This window comes from Salvelinus namaycush, chromosome 4 (genome assembly GCF_016432855.1).
Source record: "Salvelinus namaycush isolate Seneca chromosome 4, SaNama_1.0, whole genome shotgun sequence".
In the NCBI taxonomy this organism is placed as follows: domain Eukaryota; kingdom Metazoa; phylum Chordata; class Actinopteri; order Salmoniformes; family Salmonidae; genus Salvelinus; species Salvelinus namaycush.
Window position 1 is genome coordinate 2,680,996 of NC_052310.1, and position 26,042 is coordinate 2,707,037.

Genomic DNA, 26,042 nt, shown 5'->3' on the forward strand with positions numbered 1-26,042 from the left:
CTGAACTTGCCCGATTTTTAAGAAAAGCAATTGTTTTGTCGTTGCAAAACATTTTGCTATGGTGTGCACTAATAATTACGACACTGTTGATACTGAAATGTGGCCACAGCAACAAACAAAAAAATATGTCACTGTTAGATTATCCACTAGTCTATAATGTCCAAGCAAGGCATTGATTTGAAACTGTTTGACACATACACACATACACACACATATATACACATACACACACATATATATATACACACACATATACACACACAGACACACACACACACATATACACACACACACCTCCCTGACCGTTTGGACTCCATTTGAACCAGTGTTCTAGAACTCTTAAGTCATAACTGAAACTCTGAGCTTTCCTCTCAGCGGTGTTTAATACCTCTGAAATGTATGATGAATTGTCTTCGAAAACTCTGAATGTTTCTAGGTAAAAGTGTTAACATTGCATATGTCCTTTTCCTGAATTAAGTAAAAATTGAAAACATTTTCAACCATTTTATCTACTGATGATATTTTAATTTCTATTAAAAGAAATCACACTGAAAGGGATCCCCCTCCCCCGTTAAAGGGTTAGTATGAGATGTTGGTGTAACAGTTTAACTTTTGTCCCCCTCCTCGCCCCTACCTGGGTTTGAACCAGGGACCCTCTGCACACATCAACAACTGACACCCATCGTTACCCATCGCACCACAAAAGCCGCGGTCCTTGCAAAGCAAGGGGAACAACTACTTCAGGTCTCAGAGCGAGTGACGTCACCGATTTGAAACGATATTAGCGCGCACCACCGCTAACTAGCTAGCCATTTCACACCGGTTACATTGGCAATAATGCCCTTTTTACTTACCCAGAGTCGGATCAATTCAAATTTATTTCTAAGGCCTTCTTTTTTTTTACATCAGCAGAAAAACTCCCTGGAAAGGCAGGAACCTAGGAAGAAACCTAGAGAGGAACCCAGGCTCTGAGGGGTGGCCAGTCCTCTTCTGGTTGTGCCGGGTGGAGATTATAACAGAACATGGCCAAGATGTTCAAATGTTCATAGATGACCAGCAGGGTCAAATCATAATCACAGTGGTTGTAGAGGGTGCAACAGGTCAGCACCTCAGGAGTAAATGTCAGTTGGCTTTTCATTGTCGAGCTTCCAAAGGTAGAGCGAGCGAGAACTTAAGTTCACCCAGGACACCAGATACCTAGTCCCCCGGCACGTAGACTATTGCAGCATAGATACTGGAGGCTGAGACGGGATGTCGGGGGAAACAGGCCCTGTCCGACGATACCCCCGGACAGGGCCAACCAGGCAGGATTAAACCCAACCCACTTTGCCAAAGCATAGCCCCCACACCACTAGAGGGATATCAACAGACCACCAACTTACTACTATGAGACAAGGCTGAGTATAGCCCACAAAGATCTCATCCATCGCATGACCCCGAGGGGGCACAAAACCGGACAGGAAGATCACGTCGGTGACTCAACCCAGTCGTCAGGTATAGTGAAAAGATCCTGGCACGACGTGATGCACCCCTCTTAGGGATGGAATGGAAGAGCACTAGTAAGCCAGACTCAGCCCACGTACTAGGGTCAGAGGCGGTAGGTAGCCTAGTGGTTAGAGCGTAGGAACGGCAGGTAGCCTAGTGGTTAGAGCGTAGGGACGGCGGGTAGCCTAGTGGTTAGAGTGTAGGTGCGGCGGGTAGCCTAGTGGTTAGAGTGTAGGGACGGCGGGTAGCCTAGTGGTTAGAGTGTAGGGACGGCGGGTAGCCTAGTGGTTAGAGTGTAGGGACGGCTGGTAGCCTAGTGGTTAGAGTGTAGGGACGGCGGGTAGCCTAGTGGTTAGAGTGTAGGGACGGCGGGTAGCCTAGTGGTTAAAGTGTAGGAACGGCGGGTAGCCTAGTGGTTAGAGTGTAGGGACGGCGGGTAGCCTTGTGGTTAGAGTGTAGGGACGGCGGGTAGCCTAGTGGTTAGAGTGTAGGGACGGCAGGTAGCCTAGTGGTTAGAGTGTAGGGACGGCAGGTAGCCTAGTGGTTAGAGCATTGGACTTGTAACCGAAAGGTTGCAAGATCGAATCCCATAGCTGACAAGGTAAAAAAAATCTGTCGTTCTGCCCCTGAACAAGGCAGTTTAACCCACTGTTTCCTAGGCCATCATTTGAAAATAAGAATTTGTTCTTAAATGACTTGCCTAGTTAAATAAAGGTTCAATAAATGAATAAAAAGGTGGAGAATCAGAGTGAAGAGAGCGGAGCAGGCCAAGCAGAGACAGCAAGGACGGTTCGTCACTCCAGTGCCATGCTGTTCACCTTCACACTCCTGGGCCAGACTACACTCAATCATAGGACCTAACTGAAGAGTCTTCAGTAAAGACTTAAAGGTTGAGACCGAGTCTGCGTCTCTCACGTGGATAGGCAGACCATTCCATAAAAATGGAGCTCTATAGGAGAAATTCTAGGGACAGTAAGGAGGCCTGTGACTGTAGCGTACGTGTAGGTATGTACAACAGGACCAAATCGGAGCGATGGGTAGGAGCAAGCCCATGTAATGCTTTGTAGGTTAGCAGTTAAAACCTGTCTGGCACCGGGGTTCCGCTAGCGGAACTCCTCCCACATTCCACTGAAAAGGCAGAGCGCGAAATTCAAAAAATATTTTTGAGAAATATTTAACTTTCACACATTAACAAGTACAATACAGCAAATGAAAGATACACATCTTGTGAATCCAGTCAACATGTCCGATTTTTAAAATGTTTTACAGCGAAAACACCACATATATTTATGTTAGCTCACCACCAAATACAAAAAAGGACAGACATTTTTCACAGCACAGGTAGCATGCACAAACCCAACCTAACTAACCAAGAACCAACCAAACTAACCAAGAAACAACTTCATCAGATGACAGTCTTATAACATGTTATACAATAAATCTATGTTTTGTTCGAAAAATGTGCATATTTGAGGTATAAATCAGTTTTACATTGCAGCTACCATCACAGCTACCGTCAGAAATAGCACCGAAGCAGCCAGAGTAATTACAGACACCAACGTCAAATACCTAAATACTCATCATAAAACATTTCTGAAAAATCGATGGTGTACAGCAAATTAAAGACAAACATCTTGTGAATCCAGCCAATATTTCCGATTTTTTAAGTGTTTTACAGCGAAAACACAATATAGCATTATATTAGCTTACTACAATAGCCTACCACACTACCGCATTCATTCATCAAGGCACGTTAGCGATAGCAATAGGCACGTTAGCGATAGCGAATAAACCAGCAAAAGATATTAATTTTCACTAACCTTCATAAACCTTCATCAGATGACAGTCCTATAACATCAGGTAATACATACACTTATGTTTTGTTCGAAAATGTGCATATTTAGAGCTGAAATCAGTGGTTATACATTGTGCTAACGTAGCAGCTTTTTCCCAGAATGTGCGGATATTTTTATGACACTCAACTATTCTGACCAAATAACTATTCATAAACGTTACTAGAAAATACATGTTGTATAGGAAATGATAGATACACTAGTTCTTAATGCAATCGCCGTGTTAGAATTCTAAAAATAACTTCATTACAACATCCAGCTTAGTTATAGCGAGAGAGTGCCCAAAATCTGGGCGCAAACTACTATTTCACATGTTCGACAGATATATGAAATAGCATCATAAAATGGGTCCTACTTTTGATGATCTTCCATCAGAATGTTGTACAAGGGGTCCTTTGTCCAGAACAATCGTTGTTTGGTTTTAGAATGTCCTCTTCTCCAGTCAATTAGCACGGAAAGCTAGCAAAGTAGCGCGAAGCGCTCCTTCCTGAACAAAGGCACACAACGCAACACGCCTAACGTCCCGAATAAATTTCAATAATCTAATAAAACTATATTGAAAAAACATACTTTACGATGATATTGTCACATTTATCAAATAAAATCAAAGCCGGAGATATTAGTCGTCTATAACGACAGCTTTTCAGAAGGCAATACCAGGTCCCTTCTCGCGCGCTCCAGAAAACAGGAAACTGGTGACACGTCATGCCAAGAGCTTTTATTCGACCCCAGATCAAGTTACACTCCATTTCTTCTCTCACTGCCTGTCGACATCTAGTGGAAGACGTATGAAGTGCATGTATACTAATAAATATCAAGGACATTTATAGGCAGGCCCTAGAACAGAGCATCGATTTCAGATTTTCCACTTCCTGTCAGGAAGTTTGCTGCAAAATGAGTTCTGTTTTACTCACAGATATAATTCAAACGGTTTTAGAAACTAGAGAGTGTTTTCTATCCAATAGTAATAATAATATGCATATTGTACGAGCAAGAATTGAGTACGAGGCCGTTTAAATTGGGCACGATTTTCCCCCAAAGTGAAAACAGCGCCCTCTGTCCTCAACAGGTTTTAAACCTTGAAATCAGCCCTGCCTTAACAGGAAGCCAGTGTAGAGAGGAAAATGTTGGGTTCTAGTCAAGATTCTAGCAGCCGTGTTTAGCACTAACTGAAGTTTATTTTGTCCCTTATCTGGGTAGCCGGAAAGTAGAGCATTGCAGTAGTCTAATCTAGAAGTGACAAAAGCATGGGTTAGCTTTTCTGGATCATTTTTTGACAAAAGGTTTCTGTTTTTTGCAATCTAATGAAGATGGAAAAAAGCTGCCCTTGAAATATTATTGATATGTTCATCAAAAGAGAGATCAGGGTCCAGAGTAACGCCGAGGTCCTTCGCAGTTTTCTTTGAGACGACTGTACAACCATCAAGATTAATTGTCAGATCAAACATCAGATCTCTTTGTTTCTTGGGATCTAGATGTAGCATCTCTGTTCTGTCCGAGTTTAAAAGTAAAACATTTGCCATCATCCACTTCCTTATGTCTGAAATACAGGCTTCCAGGGTAGGCAATTTTGGGGTTTCACCATGTTTCATCGAAATGTACAGCTGTGTGTCGTCCGCATAGAAGTGAAAGTTGACATTGTGTTTCCGAATGACATCACCAAGAGGTAGAATATATAGTGAAAACAATAGTGGTCCTAAAACGGACCCTTGAGGAACACCAAAACTTACTATTGATTTATCAGAGGACAAACCATCCACAGAGATGAACTGATATCTTGCCCACAGATAACATCTAAACCAGACAAGAACTTGTCCATGTAGACCAATTAGGGTTTCCAATCTCTCCAAAAGAATGTGGTGATCGATGGTATCAAAGGCAGCACTAAGGTCTAGGAGCACGAGGACAGATGCAGAGCCTCGGTCTGACGCCATTAAAAGGTCATTTACCACCTTCACGAGTGCAGTTTCAGTGCTATGATGGGGTCTGATGGGGTCTATACATTATTTGGCTTCAGTGAGATGCTGCGCAACAGCTTTTTCAAAAACATTTTTGAGAGTAATGGGAGATTCGATATAAGGTCAAGGTTTGGCTTTTTCAGAAAAGGCTTTATTACTGCCACTTTTTACTGAGTTTGGTACAGATCCGGAGGATAGGGAGCTGTTCATTATGTTCAACATAGGAGGGACAAGCACAGGAAGTAGGGCTTTCAGTAGTTTAGTTGGAATAGGAGAATGCTCCTTTTTAGTTTAGCTTTGCAACAGTATCAAAAATACATTTTAGATAGTTTTTATTCGCCCCTCGATTAGGTTGGAAAAGTAGGCTGATCGAGCAGCAGTGAGGACTCTTCGATATTGCACGGTACTTTCCAAGCTAGCCATTTCCGTTCCAATTTTCTGGAAGCTTGCCTCAGGTCTCTGTTATTTTCTGTATACCAGGGTGCTAATTTCTTGTGATCAATGTTTTTGTTTTTAGAGGTGGGACTGCATCTAGGGTATTACACAAGGTTACATTTAGATCCTCAGGTGGTTAACTGATGTTTGTACTCCAATGTCCTTGGTAAGGTGGATGGAGTCTGGTAAGGCATCAACGAATCTTTGCGTTGTCCAATCATTTATAGTGCGGCTTTTGATAATCCTTGGTTGGGATCTGAGCAGATTATTTGTTGTGATTGCAAACGTAATAAAATGGTGGGCCCATAGTCCAGGATTATAAGGAAAACAATTTGTATCTACAATATTTACTCCATGGGACAAAACTAGATCCAGGGTAAGACTGTGGCAATGCGTAGGTACCGGAGACATGTTGGACAAAACCCACTGAGTCAATGATGGCGTTGAAAGCCTTTTGGAGTGGGTCTGTGGACTTTTCCATGTGAAATATTGAAGTCACCAAAAATGTGAATGTTATCTGCCATGACTACATGGTCCGATTAGGAACTCAGTGAGGAACTCTGTACACGGCCCAGGAAGCCTGTAAACAATAGCTATAAAAAGTGATTGAGTAGGCTGCATATATTTCATGACTAGAATCTCAATAGATGAAAGCGCTGTCTTTTTTGTTGTCATAAATTGAGAAAAAAGAAGAAACCTGCACATTGCTCTTTATTAAGCATCACATATCCGCCTCAAGGTCTTCCTCGGAGCATTTGTTTTTCATTTTCACCCTTATGTAGAAATTGCTTCACCCACATCTGTTCAATGCATCGACTAGGGTTGGAGTCAACGGAAAACAAACATGCTACCAAATATAACAATGTGCATTTCATAAGTATTCTAATACTAAGTGTGTACATAAAACGTATTAAACACGTCTGTAAAACCACAATGAGGACATCGACCTATCAAGTAAGTTTTCATAAAATCGTTGGGTACAGTGCAAGAAAAAACGACAGAGTAGTCTGAAGTGATGGCATTCGTTTACGTTCACGTTTACAACATAACATGCATGGGAATTTCATTATTAAGACCTTTTGGGAATAATGTCTGGAGGGTGTCAAAACATTTTGCTCAGTGTATTATTAAATATCACCTCCCCTGTCTGATATCTTGACTTTCTCTTTGCCACAAAATCTAAAGGTGGAAATGTCATGTTTTTGGTCATTAATATGTACTGCGCCTGGATAATCCCTGTCGTTTCTCCTGATTGGACTTTTATGTTCACTAATTCTCTGTTTGAGAGAACGAGAGGTTTTTTACCTACATAACACAGCCCACGTGGGCATTTAATCATGTAGATAACATGGGTGGTGGTGCACGTAATATCATTTATTTTGGAACCGTTTTGCTGTATGTGGGTGGCAGAAATATTCACACTTCATCATATTGTTGCACTGTGCGCAGACTGCATTTACAGCTACCACTCGGAAGAGGGCGATAACGAGCCTGGCTCATTTTATTTTGTGTCTGGCAGTTGACATGGACCAATTTGTCACGTAAATTGCGACATCTCCTACGTGGTGGGTTCATAAATTCAGCTGGCAAAACTGGGTCGAATGATTAAAAAATGCCAGTGTTTCTTGACATCATCTCCCACTTTGCACGAGTTCAAAGTATTTTTTGGTGGTGAACATGTTGTGTGTGTTTTTTTTAACTCGTGTTTTCCCTAGTGCAATAGATTTCCCTAGTGCCGAATTAATAGCTTCATCCACATATTGCGTAGAGTAGCCTCTTGGAAATATATTGCGCATCTCTGCTGCTTTTTCTAGTTAGTCCTCTGTGGAGTGGTATATACGGTGCAGTCTGAAAAACTGGCTTCTTGGAAGTCCTCTTTCATGGCTCAGAGTATTTCTGTCCGTTTCTTTTCTATACAGAGTTGTAAAACAGGGTTCCATTTGATTTCTCAATCCACATATCGAGGTTAATGAACACGTTTCGTGTCACATTCAATAGTGAATTTGAGATTAGTGTCAATGTCATTGAGTAATGTCATAAAACCCGTCAATCAGTTCAGGATTTTTATTAAAGAATAGATTTTCATTGTTAACAAAAACGTTCTTCAAATTGACCCATATTTAGGTTAGCATAGCTTGAAGCGAATGTGGAACCCATCGATGTTCCAATACGTTAAAACATATTCAGCCAGCTCTAGAGTACAATTCGTTGGTGGGTATTTGTTACTACTTGAGAGACCGAGATACTATCTCCATCCATGGCAAATTTAGGAAAGGGACAATATTAGCTAGCTAGCCACCGGAGGACAACAACATGCAACAATTCAAGTTGGTTCGACCCACTTGTCTTTGGTGCGCCAGAACCATTCACAGTTGAGATCGTGTCATTTACCTTGTACCACTGCACATCGGCTCGATACTGCATGTAGATATAGCCAGGCTATCATTGCTCAGTGTGCATATATTCATTATGCTAATTTGTATTATTTTTTTCATTGTATTCTGCATTGTTGGGAAAGGCCCGTAAATAAACGTTTCGTTGTTAATCTACACCTGTCGTTAATGAAGCGTGTGACAATTAAAATGTGATTTGATTGGTCATTATGTGTTTTATTCAGTTCAGTGTTGATATTGGTGTCTTTAGAAGTTAATATCCAAAGGTACCACAAGACGGCCTTTGCGGAACAGGGTGTATCTATAGTCGTAGAGTGCTCTCTTTCCTTGTCTCCTGCACTAAGGTGAACGGAAAAACTACATATCAACTCCCAAGCAGCATATACTCCCGACGCGTTGTTTTCACCTATCCTGTGTTTTCACGTCAGTACAGATGAAGGCGAGGAGACGAGGACAAGAAACTACCCTAGAGTGGAGACGCACTCCGCCACCGTCACAAGTTCAGGGAGCTGACGGTAGGTTCTGCGTTTGATTCAGTTCGGTTTTTCTAGGTCTTTTTTTTAAAGAGGGTTGTTGAAAATGTGACAGAACACGCTGCGACGTGATCAACAGTGCATTTTAAAATAGTTTTTTTAACTGCTTTGTAGTACAGAAAAAGGTGTAATTTAAATGCTATAGAGGATTTAAAACAACATCGGACATTCTTAAACTCTTACGTTAAGTTATTTCGCCATGGACGAGGCAATAGCGATTATTTTGATATCCGTTGTGATGTTTTTGGGATGTTTTCTAGTAGGTTTGATTCCACTTTTGATCAAACTTTCTGAGGTAAGTCATTTAATTCTCAACATTATATCCCCTCCGTTTCTCCCCCTTCGGTAACTTGCACTGTACCTCCTCCTACGGTCTCTTCTCCCGATGCTAATCTATCCCCCATTCAATATTAAAATATATATATATTTCTAAATGTATCAGTATCTTCAAAAGATTGTGATTTGCTACATTTTGTTATCTTAACTATTAAATAAGTCATAAATAGGCTGCCGACTGGATTCTCTAACCGGTTTGAATGTATGACTTTATAAAGTTATATTGATGCGTAATGTAACAGTCTGTTAATATATTGACACATTCATTCTCCCTCCTAGAACAATCAACAGTTGGTCAGTGTGTTTGTAAAATAATGACTGTGTTTGGTGTGTGTGTGTTCCCTTCTCTCCCAATAGAAAAGGCTGCAGTTTGTCAGTATATTCGGGGCAGGCCTGCTCTGTGGTACTGCTCTAGCTATCATCCTCCCAGAGGGGGTGGAACTACTGGAAGAGTCATGGAGAGGTGAGGGGTACCGGACATAATGGGCCTTGGGGAGTATCAGCCCAGGGTCCTAACTTATCAAGACATCAGCTGGAGCAACAACTCACTGTAGGCTAGATTCCTGTTGTTGAGTTTGTATGGGCACATAGTCCTTCGATTGCAGCTATATTGCTGCTAAGGGTTATCTTGCCAACTGTTCACTATGTATGCAACTGTACCTGGGGCGGTAGGTGGCCTAGTGGTTAGAGCGTTGGACTAGTAACGTTGGTTGCTAGATCGAATCCCGAGCTGACAAGGTAAAAATCTGTCATTCTGCCCCTGAACAAGGCAGTTAACCCACTGTTCCAAGGCCGTCATTGTAAATAAGAATTTGTTCTTGACTGACTTGCCCAGTTAAATAAAATAAATAAAAAATGTAAAGGAAAGCATTCAGTAGTACATCAGCCCACTCTGCTCTACACGTCATGTCTGTTTACAAGCGCCTCACTGTCAAACGAAGCCCTACAAAGCAAAGGCAGGGCTTGACACGTGAGTCAGAGGCTGTGTCTGTGTTAGGTCGTCTGTGGTGTCAGGTTGTCTGTGGTGTGAAACCAGATACTTTTTATTTCTTTATAAAATAATTCCATCCAGGGCTCGAAATATAAGGGCGTCCCGTCATCCCACGGATGAAATAAAATATGGCTACGGTTCAAAACAGACTGGGTCTTTTTTTTAAAGAGGGTTGTTGAAAATGTGACAGAAACGCAGCGAACAGTGCATTTAAAAAGAGTTTTTAACTGCTTTGTAGTACAGAAAAAGGTGTATTTTAAATGGTAGAAAGGATTTTTTTTTTAAACGGACATTCTTAAACTCTTCCATTAAGTTATTTCGCCATGGACGAGGCAATAGCGATTAATTTGACTCTGATATGACAGAGTAAAAATTCATACAACCGTTTATTTACTTATTTATTTTTATGTAAAAAAGCTACGAGGCTGATGCAACATATCAGACCGTTTAGCTTAAAATGTTGACGTTTGTATTTCTTCATATTATAAACTCAACAATACGCACATGGCTGAAGGCTATTTATAGGCCTACATGCGAATGTTCCAAAATGCAATTAGCGGGAAAACACTTCTCAAATTTCACCACACACACGACAGCGGTTTCATGTGCCAGATACACTGTATAGAAACCACCAGGATGGTCCTTACAGGAAAAAAAACATGAATTTCACATGTGAAGTGTTCCTAAAGCACCTAAAATACAGTTGATTTGAAAACCAATAGAACCTAATTAAAATGCTGGTTTCAACGTCATTAAGTGGTTAAAAGATAATTCCCTCAACATTTCTATGGTTATATTTTGGCTAGGTTAGGCTTCGCTTGGCTAGGTTAGGCATCGCTAGGTTAGGCATCGCTAGGTTAGGCTTCGCTTGGCTAGGTTAGGCATCGCTAGGTTAGGCTTCGCTTGGCTAGGTTAGGCATCGCTAGGTTAGGCTTCGCTTGGCTAGGTTAGGCATCGCTAGGTTAGGCTTCGCTTGGCTAGGTTAGGCATCGCTAGGCTTCGCTTGGCTAGGTTAGGCATCGCTAGGCTAGGTTTCGCTAGGCTAGGCTAGGTTAGGCTTCGCTAGGCTTGGCTACTTTAAAACAAGGTAAGACATGCTTCATAAATGCTGACCGCCTCCACTCAGATTCAAGGTGGGTGATGTGCGGTGCGCAACAGGCGCTGTCCTTCACTCTCTGGTCTTGTGACCATTTGATCTGAACGAACCGTGCCTCCAGTATGTCGACAGAATCACGCCGTTTAGACGTTAATGTTGATCATCCTTCATTATATTTGTAAAAACATAACTGGTGTTTAGCCTATATTTATGTTATTAAAAGTCTCATTAAAGTCTGGCTACATGTTCTGGATCCCTCCTTATGTCAGCATTGGTTTGGATATGAGGCTGTAGACAATATGCCTTTCACCTACACTTTGACAATTGAAATCTACACTGAGTGTATAAAACATTAGGAACACCTTCCTAATATCGAGTTGCCCCTTCCTTCCTGTAACATGTCGCCTCCCCTTCGTCTACACTGATTGAAGTCGATTTAATAGGTGACATCAATAAGGGCTTTCGTATGGATTTACCTGGTCGGTCTATGTCATGGAAAGAGCAGGTGTTCCTAATGTTATGCATTTGTTCCTAATGTTTTTTTTATTTTTATATTACTTGTCCTGCACAAGAGGACAAGCGTTAATGTCGAGCCCTGAAAGGGCCTCGAATGAAGGGCCTTTCAGGATAAATCGGGCATTGAAATGAAAATCACCTTGGTCACCTAATTTATGCCTCTCTTTAGCCAAGCATGTGTAGCAGATGTGAAATCCCTTCATAGGGGCCTTGGTTATAGCTCAGCTTGGGCAGTCAGGGAAAGACGCTATACTGTTACATCATCAACAACAGTTCCAAGCTTTCACACACTGAATCTATGGATTGGTACTGTAGAATCTAGATACATAGCGTAAAAGCTTTTTGGTTTGAGGATGAGTGCACCTGTTGATTTTAAAAGTCAGTGTTTTAAAGAAAACATTCCTCTCCCGTATTCTCTCCCCAGTCTCCTCCTGCTCTGTGGCCCCAGTAGCAGCCAATAAGAATGCCAGTGACGGTGGGGTCGGAGGTCAGCTCCAGGAGATGGGCCCCTCTAAAGGTCTCCCAGCACGGTTCTTCATCGGGGTCTCCCTGGTTCTAGGGTTCATCCTCATGTTCCTCGTGGACCGGATCAGTAGCTACTTCTCCATACACGGTCAGTGATGCTCCAGGGTGAAGACCTCTCCCTATATTAGCATTAGCCTGTCCTATTGAAAACACACTGTGAAGATGCTAACTTCCCTAGTGTTAATTGGGCTAGTGTCATTAGACTCATTGAAAACCTGCTCAGGGGGTGACATTTCCCCTATGTACAGATCTAGGTACAGCTTCCTCTCCCCAATAATACCTAAACCATTAGTGGGAAAATGCTAAACTGATCCAAAATCAGTGTCTTGGGGCAACTTCACGTTACTCCAATGAGTTACGACTTCATATACTGTAGCATCATGTCTCCAGCTTGTTCCATACATGGTCAGTTAGACCATATGAAAAGGAAAAACCCTGCGGCCATGAAATTATAGACTTTCTTAGGTTTGTGGTGCGTTGTGGTGACCTAAAGTAATCCGCTATATAGAAAATAAGGAAGGTCTTCACTCAGGAATTGTTAAAAAACAAAAAGGAAAATGTACTCCATTTTTTCAGGACAAGTTACTTCATATAACATAATTCTCTAGCCTGGTCCCAGATCTGTTTGTGCTGTGTTGCATGGTAATTGTTTGGCATGATAATGACCATACATGTTGGCAAGACTGATCTGGAAGCACCAGGTAATACGTTCTCCACATTTCTCCTTGTTTCACTCATCTCCAAACCTCCTACGACTCCAAACATCTTCAAACCTCTCCATCAAAATCTCTCTAAACCTCTTCAGACCTCACCAAATCTCCTTATCAAATCTCTCCAAACTTCTTCTCCAAACCATCTCTTCAAACCACCTCTTCAAACCATCTCTCCAAATTCTCCTCTCCAAACCTCCTCTTCAAACCTCTCCACCAAACTTCTCCAAAGCTCTTCAGACCTCACCAAACCTCCTTATCAAACCTTTCCAAACTTCCTCTTCAAACCATCTCTCCAAATTCTCCTCTCTAAACCTCCTCTTCAGACCTCCTTTCCAAACCTCTTCAGAGCTCCTATCCTATTCTCCCATTCAAACCTCCCCTTCAAACTCCTGTCCAAACTTCCTATCCTAACCATCTCTCCAAATCCCCTCTCCAAACCTTTGTCATTGTGCTATCATTCGGCATGTCCACAAAACTGTTGCTAACAGTTGGTTGATTGTGTTGTCATTCTAGGTCCACGTACTGGAACGTCCAACAGGACCAGTATCACAGCTACAGTAGGACTGGTCATCCATGCTGCTGGTAGGGAACACACACACACACACACACACACACACACACACACACATTCACTCTAAGTTATCATACATGACTGAGGTTTCTTAAATCAGTTTTGAGGTTGTTGTTGGGTCCAAAATAGTGTCTAATAGACTGTAGGTCTCCTCATAGTGTCTAATAGACTGTAGGTCTCCTCATAGTGTCTAATAGACTGTAGGTCTCCTCATAGTGTCTAATAGACTGTAGGTCTCCTCATAGTGTCTAATAGACTGTAGGTCTACTCATAGTGTCTAATAGACTGTAGGTCTCCTCATAGTGTCTAATAGACTGTAGGTCTCCTCATAGTGTCTAATAGACTGTAGGTCTACTCATAGTGTCTAATAGACTGTAGGTCTACTCATAGTGTCTAATAGACTGTAGGTCTACTCATAGTGTCTAATAGACTGTAGGTCTACTCATAGTGTCTAATAGACTGTAGGTCTCCTCATAGTGTCTAATAGACTGTAGGTCTCCTCATAGTGTCTAATAGACTGTAGGTCTCCTCATAGTGTCTAATAGACTGTAGGTCTACTCATAGTGTCTAATAGACTGTAGGTCTCCTCATAGTGTCTAATAGACTGTAGGTCTCCTCATAGTGTCTAATAGACTGTAGGTCTCCTCATAGTGTCTAATAGACTGTAGGTCTCCTCATAGTGTCTAATAGACTGTAGGTCTCCTCATAGTGTCTAATAGACTGTAGGTCTACTCATAGTGTCTAATAGACTGTAGGTCTCCTCATAGTGTCTAATAGACTGTAGGTCTCCTCATAGTGTCTAATAGACTGTAGGTCTACTCATAGTGTCTAATAGACTGTAGGTCTACTCATAGTGTCTAATAGACTGTAGGTCTACTCATAGTGTCTAATAGACTGTAGGTCTCATAGTGTCTAATAGACTGTAGGTCTCCTCATAGTGTCTAATAGACTGTAGGTCTCCTCATAGTGTCTATAGGACTGTAGGTCTCCTCATAGTGTCTAATAGACTGTAGGTCTACTCATAGTGTCTAATAGACTGTAGGTCTCCTCATAGTGTCTAATAGACTGTAGGTCTACTCATAGTGTCTAATAGACTGTAGGTCTACTCATAGTGTCTAATAGACTGTAGGTCTCCTCATAGTGTCTAATAGACTGTAAGTCTCCTCATAGTGTCTAATAGACTGTAAGTCTCCTCATAGTGTCTAATAGACTGTAAGTCTCCTCATAGTGTCTAATAGACTGTAGGTCTCATAGTGTCTAATAGACTGTAGGTCTCATAGTGTCTAATAGACTGTAGGTCTCCTCATAGTGTCTAATAGACTGTAGGTCTCCTCATAGTGTCTAATAGACTGTAGGTCTCCTCATAGTGTCTATAGGACTGTAGGTCTCCTCATAGTGTCTAATAGACTGTAGGTCTCCTCATAGTGTCTAATAGACTGTAGGTCTCCTCATAGTGTCTAATAGACTGTAGGTCTCCTCATAGTGTCTAATAGACTGTAGGTCTACTCATAGTGTCTAATAGACTGTAGGTCTACTCATAGTGTCTAATAGACTGTAGGTCTCCTCATAGTGTCTAATAGACTGTAGGTGTACTCATAGTGTCTAATAGACTGTAGGTCTACTCATAGTGTCTAATAGACTGTAGGTCTCCTCATAGTGTCTAATAGACTGTAGGTCTCCTCATAGTGTCTAATAGACTGTAGGTCTCCTCATAGTGTCTAATAGACTGTAGGTCTCCTCATAGTGTCTAATAGACTGTAGGTCTCCTCATAGTGTCTAATAGACTGTAGGTCTCCTCATAGTGTCTAATAGACTGTAGGTCTCCTCATAGTGTCTAATAGACTGTAGGTCTCCTCATAGTGTCTAATAGACTGTAGGTCTCCTCATAGTGTCTAATAGACTGTAGGTCTCCTCATAGTGTCTAATAGACTGTAGGTCTCCTCATAGTGTCTAATAGACTGTAGGTCTACTCATAGTGTCTAATAGACTGTAGGTCTACTCATAGTGTCTAATAGACTGTAGGTCTGCTCATAGTGTCTAATAGACTGTAGGTCTGCTCATAGTGTCTAATAGACTGTAGGTCTCCTCATAGTGTCTAATAGACTGTAGGTCTACTCATAGTGTCTAATAGACTGTAGGTCTCCTCATAGTGTCTAATAGACTGTAGGTCTCCTCATAGTGTCTAATAGACTGTAGGTCTCCTCATAGTGTCTAATAGACTGTAGGTCTCCTCATAGTGTCTATATGACTGTAGGTCTCCTCATAGTGTCTATATGACTGTAGGTCTACTCATAGTGTCTAATAGACTGTAGGTCTACTGATAGTGTCTAATAGACTGTAGGTCTACTCATAGTGTCTAATAGACTGTAGGTCTCCTCATAGTGTCTAATAGACTGTAGGTCTCCTCATAGTGTCTAATAGACTGTAGGTCTCCTCATAGTGTCTAATAGACTGTAGGTCTACTCATAGTGTCTAATAGACTGTAGGTCTACTCATAGTGTCTAATAGACTGTAGGTCTACTCATAGTGTCTAATAGACTGTAGGTCTCCTCATAGTGTCTAATAGACTGTAGGTCTACTCATAGTGTCTAATAGACTGTAGGTCTCCTCATAGTGTCTAATAGACTGTAGGTCTCCTCATAGTGTCTAATAGACTGTAGGTCTCCTCATAGTGTCTAATAGACTGTAGGTCTCCTCATAGTGTCTAATAGACTGTAGGTCTCCTCATAGTGTCTAATAGACTGTAGGTCTCCTCATAGTGTCTAATAGACTGTAGGTCTCCTCATAGTGTCTAATAGACTGTAGGTCTCCTCATAGTGTCTAATAGACTGTAGGTCTCCTCATAGTGTCTAATAGACTGTAGGTCTACTCATAGTGTCTAATAGACTGTAGGTCTCCTCATAGTGTCTAATAGACTGTAGGTCTCCTCATAGTGTCTAATAGACTGTAGGTCTACTCATAGTGTCTAATAGACTGTAGGTCTCCTCATAGTGTCTAATAGACTGTAGGTCTCCTCATAGTGTCTAATAGACTGTAGGTCTCCTCATAGTGTCTAATAGACTGTAGGTCTCCTCATAGTGTCTAATAGACTGTAGGTCTCCTCATAGTGTCTAATAGACTGTAGGTCTCCTCATAGTGTCTAATAGACTGTAGGTCTCCTCATAGTGTCTAATAGACTGTAGGTCTACTCATAGTGTCTAATAGACTGTAGGTCTACTCATAGTGTCTAATAGACTGTAGGTCTACTCATAGTGTCTAATAGACTGTAGGTCTGCTCATAGTGTCTAATAGACTGTAGGTCTCCTCATAGTGTCTAATAGACTGTAGGTCTCCTCATAGTGTCTAATAGACTGTAGGTCTACTCATAGTGTCTAATAGACTGTAGGTCTGCTCATAGTGTCTAATAGACTGTAGGTCTACTCATAGTGTCTAATAGACTGTAGGTCTCCTCATAGTGTCTAATAGACTGTAGGTCTCATAGTGTCTAATAGACTGTAGGTCTACTCATAGTGTCTAATAGACTGTAGGTCTACTCATAGTGTCTAATAGACTGTAGGTCTACTCATAGTGTCTAATAGACTGTAGGTCTACTCATAGTGTCTAATAGACTGTAGGTCTACTCATAGTGTCTAATAGACTGTAGGTCTACTCATAGTGTCTAATAGACTGTAGGTCTACTCATAGTGTCTAATAGACTGTAGGTCTACTCATAGTGTCTAATAGACTGTAGGTCTACTCATAGTGTCTAATAGACTGTAGGTCTACTCATAGTGTCTAATAGACTGTAGGTCTACTCATAGTGTCTAATAGACTGTAGGTCTACTCATAGTGTCTAATAGACTGTAGGTCTACTCATAGTGTCTAATAGACTGTAGGTCTCCTCATAGTGTCTAATAGACTGTAGGTCTACTCATAGTGTCTAATAGACTGTAGGTCTCCTCATAGTGTCTAATAGACTGTAGGTCTCCTCATAGTGTCTAATAGACTGTAGGTCTCCTCATAGTGTCTAATAGACTGTAGGTCTCCTCATAGTGTCTAATAGACTGTAGGTCTCCTCATAGTGTCTAATAGACTGTAGGTCTCCTCATAGTGTCTAATAGACTGTAGGTCTCCTCATAGTGTCTAATAGACTGTAGGTCTCCTCATAGTGTCTAATAGACTGTAGGTCTCCTCATAGTGTCTAATAGACTGTAGGTCTCCTCATAGTGTCTAATAGACTGTAGGTCTCCTCATAGTGTCTAATAGACTGTAGGTCTCCTCATAGTGTCTAATAGACTGTAGGTCTCCTCATAGTGTCTAATAGACTGTAGGTCTCCTCATAGTGTCTAATAGACTGTAGGTCTCCTCATAGTGTCTAATAGACTGTAGGTCTCCTCATAGTGTCTAATAGACTGTAGGTCTCCTCATAGTGTCTAATAGACTGTAGGTCTCCTCATAGTGTCTAATAGACTGTAGGTCTCCTCATAGTGTCTAATAGACTGTAGGTCTCCTCATAGTGTCTAATAGACTGTAGGTCTCCTCATAGTGTCTAATAGACTGTAGGTCTACTCATAGTGTCTAATAGACTGTAGGTCTCCTCATAGTGTCTAATAGACTGTAGGTCTACTCATAGTGTCTAATAGACTGTAGGTCTACTCATAGTGTCTAATAGACTGTAGGTCTACTCATAGTGTCTAATAGACTGTAGGTCTCCTCATAGTGTCTAATAGACTGTAGGTCTCCTCATAGTGTCTAATAGACTGTAGGTCTACTCATAGTGTCTAATAGACTGTAGGTCTCCTCATAGTGTCTAATAGACTGTAGGTCTCCTCATAGTGTCTAATAGACTGTAGGTCTCCTCATAGTGTCTAATAGACTGTAGGTCTCCTCATAGTGTCTAATAGACTGTAGGTCTCCTCATAGTGTCTAATAGACTGTAGGTCTCCTCATAGTGTCTAATAGACTGTAGGTCTCCTCATAGTGTCTAATAGACTGTAGGTCTCCTCATAGTGTCTAATAGACTGTAGGTCTCCTCATAGTGTCTAATAGACTGTAGGTCTCCTCATAGTGTCTAATAGACTGTAGGTCTCCTCATAGTGTCTAATAGACTGTAGGTCTACTCATAGTGTCTAATAGACTGTAGGTCTGCTCATAGTGTCTAATAGACTGTAGGTCTCCTCATAGTGTCTAATAGACTGTAGGTCTACTCATAGTGTCTAATAGACTGTAGGTCTACTCATAGTGTCTAATAGACTGTAGGTCTACTCATAGTGTCTAATAGACTGTAGGTCTCCTCATAGTGTCTAATAGACTGTAGGTCTCCTCATAGTGTCTAATAGACTGTAGGTCTCCTCATAGTGTCTAATAGACTGTAGGTCTCCTCATAGTGTCTAATAGACTGTAGGTCTCCTCATAGTGTCTAATAGACTGTAGGTCTCCTCATAGTGTCTATATGACTGTAGGTCTACTCATAGTGTCTAATAGACTGTAGGTCTACTCATAGTGTCTAATAGACTGTAGGTCTACTCATAGTGTCTAATAGACTGTAGGTCTACTCATAGTGTCTAATAGACTGTAGGTCTACTCATAGTGTCTAATAGACTGTAGGTCTACTCATAGTGTCTAATAGACTGTAGGTCTACTCATAGTGTCTAATAGACTGTAGGTCTACTCATAGTGTCTAATAGACTGTAGGTCTACTCATAGTGTCTAATAGACTGTAGGTCTACTCATAGTGTCTAATAGACTGTAGGTCTACTCATAGTGTCTAATAGACTGTAGGTCTACTCATAGTGTCTAATAGACTGTAGGTCTACTCATAGTGTCTAATAGACTGTAGGTCTACTCATAGTGTCTAATAGACTGTAGGTCTACTCATAGTGTCTAATAGACTGTAGGTCTACTCATAGTGTCTAATAGACTGTAGGTCTACTCATAGTGTCTAATAGACTGTAGGTCTACTCATAGTGTCTAATAGACTGTAGGTCTACTCATAGTGTCTAATAGACTGTAGGTCTACTCATAGTGTCTAATAGACTGTAGGTCTCATAGTGTCTAATAGACTGTAGGTCTACTCATAGTGTCTAATAGACTGTAGGTCTACTCATAGTGTCTAATAGACTGTAGGTCTCCTCATAGTGTCTAATAGACTGTAGGTCTCCTCATAGTGTCTAATAGACTGTAGGTCTCCTCATAGTGTCTAATAGACTGTAGGTCTCCTCATAGTGTCTAATAGACTGTAGGTCTCCTCATAGTGTCTAATAGACTGTAGGTCTCCTCATAGTGTCTAATAGACTGTAGGTCTCCTCATAGTGTCTAATAGACTGTAGGTCTCCTCATAGTGTCTAATAGACTGTAGGTCTCCTCATAGTGTCTAATAGACTGTAGGTCTCCTCATAGTGTCTAATAGACTGTAGGTCTCCTCATAGTGTCTAATAGACTGTAGGTCTACTCATAGTGTCTAATAGACTGTAGGTCTCCTCATAGTGTCTAATAGACTGTAGGTCTCCTCATAGTGTCTAATAGACTGTAGGTCTCCTCATAGTGTCTAATAGACTGTAGGTCTCCTCATAGTGTCTAATAGACTGTAGGTCTCCTCATAGTGTCTAATAGACTGTAGGTCTACTCATAGTGTCTAATAGACTGTAGGTCTACTCATAGTGTCTAATAGACTGTAGGTCTCCTCATAGTGTCTAATAGACTGTAGGTCTCCTCATAGTGTCTAATAGACTGTAGGTCTACTCATAGTGTCTAATAGACTGTAGGTCTCCTCATAGTGTCTAATAGACTGTAGGTCTCCTCATAGTGTCTAATAGACTGTAGGTCTCCTCATAGTGTCTAATAGACTGTAGGTCTCATAGTGTCTAATAGACTGTAGGTCTACTCATAGTGTCTAATAGACTGTAGGTCTACTCATAGTGTCTAATAGACTGTAGGTCTCCTCATAGTGTCTAATAGACTGTAGGTCTCCTCATAGTGCCTAATAGACTGTAGGTCTCCTCATAGTGCCTAATAGACTGTAGGTCTCCTCATAGTGCCTAATAGACTGTAGGTCTACTCATAGTGTCTAATAGACTGTAGGTCTACTCATAGTGTCTAATAGACTGTAGGTCTACTCATAGTGTCTAATAGACTGTAGGTCTACTCATAGTGTCTAATAGACTGTAGGTCTACTCATAGTGTCTAATAGACTGTAGGTCTACTCATAGTGTCTAATAGACTGTAGGTCTACTCATAGTGTCTAATAGACTGTAGGTCTACTCATAGTGTCTAATAGACTGTAGGTCTACTCATAGTGTCTAATAGACTGTAGGTCTACTCATAGTGTCTAATAGACTGTAGGTCTACTCATAGTGTCTAATAGACTGTAGGTCTACTCATAGTGTCTAATAGACTGTAGGTCTCCTCATAGTGTCTAATAGACTGTAGGTCTCCTCATAGTGTCTAATAGACTGTAGGTCTCCTCATAGTGTCTAATAGACTGTAGGTCTCCTCATAGTGTCTAATAGACTGTAGGTCTCCTCATAGTGTCTAATAGACTGTAGGTCTCCTCATAGTGTCTAATAGACTGTAGGTCTCCTCATAGTGTCTAATAGACTGTAGGTCTCCTCATAGTGTCTAATAGACTGTAGGTCTCCTCATAGTGTCTAATAGACTGTAGGTCTCCTCATAGTGTCTAATAGACTGTAGGTCTCCTCATAGTGTCTAATAGACTGTAGGTCTCCTCATAGTGTCTAATAGACTGTAGGTCTCCTCATAGTGTCTAATAGACTGTAGGTCTCCTCATAGTGTCTAATAGACTGTAGGTCTCCTCATAGTGTCTAATAGACTGTAGGTCTCCTCATAGTGTCTAATAGACTGTAGGTCTACTCATAGTGTCTAATAGACTGTAGGTCTACTCATAGTGTCTAATAGACTGTAGGTCTACTCATAGTGTCTAATAGACTGTAGGTCTACTCATAGTGTCTAATAGACTGTAGGTCTCTTCATAGTGTCTAATAGACTGTAGGTCTACTCATAGTGTCTAATAGACTGTAGGTCTACTCATAGTGTCTAATAGACTGTAGGTCTCCTCATAGTGTCTAATAGACTGTAGGTCTCCTCATAGTGTCTAATAGACTGTAGGTCTCCTCATAGTGTCTATAGGACTGTAGGTCTCCTCATAGTGTCTAATAGACTGTAGGTCTCCTCATAGTGTCTAATAGACTGTAGGTCTCCTCATAGTGTCTAATAGACTGTAGGTCTCCTCATAGTGTCTAATAGACTGTAGGTCTACTCATAGTGTCTAATAGACTGTAGGTCTCCTCATAGTGTCTAATAGACTGTAGGTCTACTCATAGTGTCTAATAGACTGTAGGTCTACTCATAGTGTCTAATAGACTGTAGGTCTCCTCATAGTGTCTAATAGACTGTAAGTCTCCTCATAGTGTCTAATAGACTGTAAGTCTCCTCATAGTGTCTAATAGACTGTAAGTCTCCTCATAGTGTCTAATAGACTGTAGGTCTCCTCATAGTGTCTAATAGACTGTAGGTCTCCTCATAGTGTCTAATAGACTGTAGGTCTCCTCATAGTGTCTAATAGACTGTAGGTCTCCTCATAGTGTCTAATAGACTGTAGGTCTCCTCATAGTGTCTATAGGACTGTAGGTCTCCTCATAGTGTCTAATAGACTGTAGGTCTCCTCATAGTGTCTAATAGACTGTAGGTCTCCTCATAGTGTCTAATAGACTGTAGGTCTCCTCATAGTGTCTAATAGACTGTAGGTCTCCTCATAGTGTCTAATAGACTGTAGGTCTACTCATAGTGTCTAATAGACTGTAGGTCTCCTCATAGTGTCTAATAGACTGTAGGTCTCCTCATAGTGTCTAATAGACTGTAGGTCTCCTCATAGTGTCTAATAGACTGTAGGTCTCCTCATAGTGTCTAATAGACTGTAGGTCTCCTCATAGTGTCTAATAGACTGTAGGTCTCCTCATAGTGTCTAATAGACTGTAGGTCTCCTCATAGTGTCTAATAGACTGTAGGTCTCCTCATAGTGTCTAATAGACTGTAGGTCTCCTCATAGTGTCTAATAGACTGTAGGTCTCCTCATAGTGTCTAATAGACTGTAGGTCTCCTCATAGTGTCTAATAGACTGTAGGTCTCATAGTGTCTAATAGACTGTAGGTCTCATAGTGTCTAATAGACTGTAGGTCTGCTCATAGTGTCTAATAGACTGTAGGTCTGCTCATAGTGTCTAATAGACTGTAGGTCTCCTCATAGTGTCTAATAGACTGTAGGTCTACTCATAGTGTCTAATAGACTGTAGGTCTACTCATAGTGTCTAATAGACTGTAGGTCTCCTCATAGTGTCTAATAGACTGTAGGTCTACTCATAGTGTCTAATAGACTGTAGGTCTCCTCATAGTGTCTAATAGACTGTAGGTCTCCTCATAGTGTCTAATAGACTGTAGGTCTCCTCATAGTGTCTAATAGACTGTAGGTCTACTCATAGTGTCTAATAGACTGTAGGTCTACTCATAGTGTCTAATAGACTGTAGGTCTCCTCATAGTGTCTAATAGACTGTAGGTCTCCTCATAGTGTCTAATAGACTGTAGGTCTCCTCATAGTGTCTAATAGACTGTAGGTCTACTCATAGTGTCTAATAGACTGTAGGTCTCCTCATAGTGTCTAATAGACTGTAGGTCTCCTCATAGTGTCTAATAGACTGTAGGTCTCCTCATAGTGTCTAATAGACTGTAGGTCTCCTCATAGTGTCTAATAGACTGTAGGTCTCCTCATAGTGTCTAATAGACTGTAGGTCTCCTCATAGTGTCTAATAGACTGTAGGTCTCCTCATAGTGTCTAATAGACTGTAGGTCTCCTCATATTAATAAGATAGGACCTCATTAATAAAAGAAGGCCCTAGTTTTGTCATACCTGGACTACTGTTCAGTCGTGTGGTCAGGTGCCACAAAGAAAACTGCAGTTGTCTCAGAACAGTGTAGCACGGCTGGCCCTTAAATGTACACAGAGAGCTAGCATTAATGACATGCATGTCAATCTCTCCTGGCTCAAAGTGGAGGAGAGATTGACTTCATCATTACTTTTTTGTAAGAAATGTTGACAAGCTGAATGTACCAGCACACAGCTCGGACACCCATGAATACCCCACAAGACATGCTCCTCACAGTCCAGAACAGACTATGGGAGGTGCACAGTACTACATAGAGCCATGACTACATGGAACTCTATTCATGTAACTGATGCAAACAGTAGAATCAGATTTTTTTTAAACAGGTAAAAATACACATTATGGAACAACGGGGACTGTGAAGAGAAACACACAAAGGTACAGACACATACATTGTAATATTGTTGTATGGTGGTGTTATACATGTAGTATTGTAGATATGTAGTGATGTAATAATGTTATATAATGTTATGTCCTGTTTTATATTTTGTTTTATATGTAATGTAAAGTGCTTTAATGTGTTTAGACTCCAGGAAGAGTAGGCAGCAGCGAATGGGGGATCTCTAATGAATACAAATATTAATCACAAAGGAAGTCATTTAGTATCTCGTAGTGTTGTGTGTGTTTTATAGTGATCATATTGCCTGACTGTCTACCTTTACGTGTTGTGTGTGTGTGTGTGTGTGTGTGTGTGTGTGTGTGTGTGTGTGTGTGTGTGTGTGTGTGTGTGTGTGTGTGTGTGTGTGTGTGTGTGTGTGTGTGTGTGTGTGTGTGTGTGTGTGTGTGTGTGTGTGTGTTGTAGTAATATTGTTCCTCTCCTCTCTCCCCAGCTGACGGTGTAGTTTTAGGTGTTGCCGTGGTTTCCTCCAAGGTCACAGTTCAACTGGTGGTCTTTCTAGCTGTCATTCTGCACAAGGTGAGACTCCACTGGATTAACCAGCCTCTAACAGGAAGTTACATCACAATATTGGACAACAGGACAGCTTCTACTAGGAAGTGATATAACAATATTGTACAGCTTCTAACAGGAAGTTACATTTTACAATATTGGACAACAGGACAGCTTCTACTAGGAAGTGACATAACAATATTGGACAGCTTCTAACAGGAAGTTACATCACAATATTGGACAACAGGACAGCTTCTACTAGGAAGTGATATAACAATATTGTACAGCTTCTAACAGGAAGTTACATTTTACAATATTGGACAACAGGACAGCTTCTACTAGGAAGTGACATAACAATATTGGACAGCTTCTAACAGGAAGTTACATCACAATATTGGACAACAGGATAGCTTGTACTAGAAAGTTACATCACAATATTGGTCAACAGGACAGCTTCTAACAGGAAGTTACATCACAATAAGACATATTGATTGTTTTGACTCCTCAAGCCCTCTCTCAGTTCAATGTACTCTCTCCTTCCCACCTCCTTCCTCTCCATATTTGATCTAACATTCACTCTTTCTCTCCCTCCATCCATCTCTCCCTCCCTCCATCCACCCATCTCTCCCTCCCTCCCTCCATCCATCCCTCTCTCCCTCCATCCATCCATCTCTCCCTCCCTCCCTCCATCCATCCATCTCTCCCTCCCTCCATCCATCCATCTCTCCCTCCCTCCATCCCTCCATCCATCTCTCCCTCCCTCCCTCCCTCCCTCCCTCCCTCCCTCCCTCCCTCCCTCCCTCAGGCTCCTGCAGCGTTTGGCCTGGTCACCTTTCTGTTGCACGCAGGTTTAGAGAAGAGGCAGATTCAGAAGCATCTATTGGTCTTCTCTGCTGCAGCACCTGTTCTCTCCATCATTACATACATTATCCTGAACGCGGTGAGAAGAAGCAACAAACTACTTTTTAGTGACTTAGAACAATGTGCTATCATAATGGGAAGAAATGAGATTTATCTAATGGAAACCCTTTATAGTCATTGAAGTAGGAAATGATTGAAGATTGTGGTGAACTTAGCCTGGTTCTGAGAATTGATTTTTGCAGTCTTGCCAATAGCTGACAATAGAAGTTGGTAGGACAGCAAGCCTGGGATCAAGCTACGGGGAACTAGTTCAACACTGAAAGTTATTTGATAACCAACAGTAAAAGTTATCTGAAGGTTATTTTGTAATGTCTGTGTGTTGTGTGTTTCTTCCTCCTCCTACTGTAGAGTGGGGGTTCAGCCCAGCACCGTCTGAGCGCTACAGGTGTCGGGATGCTCTTCTCAGCCGGAACATTTCTCTATGTTGCTACGGTCCATGTACTACCAGAGGTCAGCTCCAGGGGGCAGCAGCAGAGCTTTGTAAATGTAATCTCTGGGACTGGGCACCTCGACGGGACTGGGACCGGGCAGCAGCAGCAGAGCTCTCCCCACCTCCATGGGACTGGGACCGGGCAGCAGGGCGACCTGGGGGTCCTGGAGAGCCTCACGCTGATACTGGGAGCAGGACTACCTGTGTTACTAGCCCTGGGACTACATGATGACTAGTCTTGTGAATCGATGCTATCCTACCAAGCACACATTCTTACATAGAGATCATTGAGGGTGTTTCTGTGCCAGATGCATTGTGTATCAGTGTCTTTTCATGAGAGGTCAAGGAGGTAGTGTTACTGATACTGACATGGGTTTGAACATACAAAAAGTACGGATAGAGTGTGTGTGTGTGTCATGCAAAATAGTGGGATCAGAGCAAGACAGAGTGATGTGTGTGTCAGAG

At 41.5% G+C, this 26,042-nt stretch overlaps 1 protein-coding gene across 1 annotated transcript; it reads left to right on the forward strand.

The window, feature by feature from the left end:
- The first annotated feature begins 8,856 nt into the window (after nt 1-8,856).
- Nucleotides 8,857-25,813, forward strand: LOC120045402 (zinc transporter ZIP9-like). The gene is made up of 8 exons (XM_038990280.1): nt 8,857-8,952; nt 9,351-9,456; nt 12,021-12,209; nt 13,348-13,416; nt 24,168-24,253; nt 25,032-25,166; nt 25,496-25,627; nt 25,688-25,813. Exons 1-8 carry the CDS (start codon nt 8,857-8,859, stop codon nt 25,811-25,813), a joined length of 939 nt encoding a protein of 312 aa, XP_038846208.1.
- The last annotated feature ends 229 nt before the right edge of the window (nt 25,814-26,042 follow it).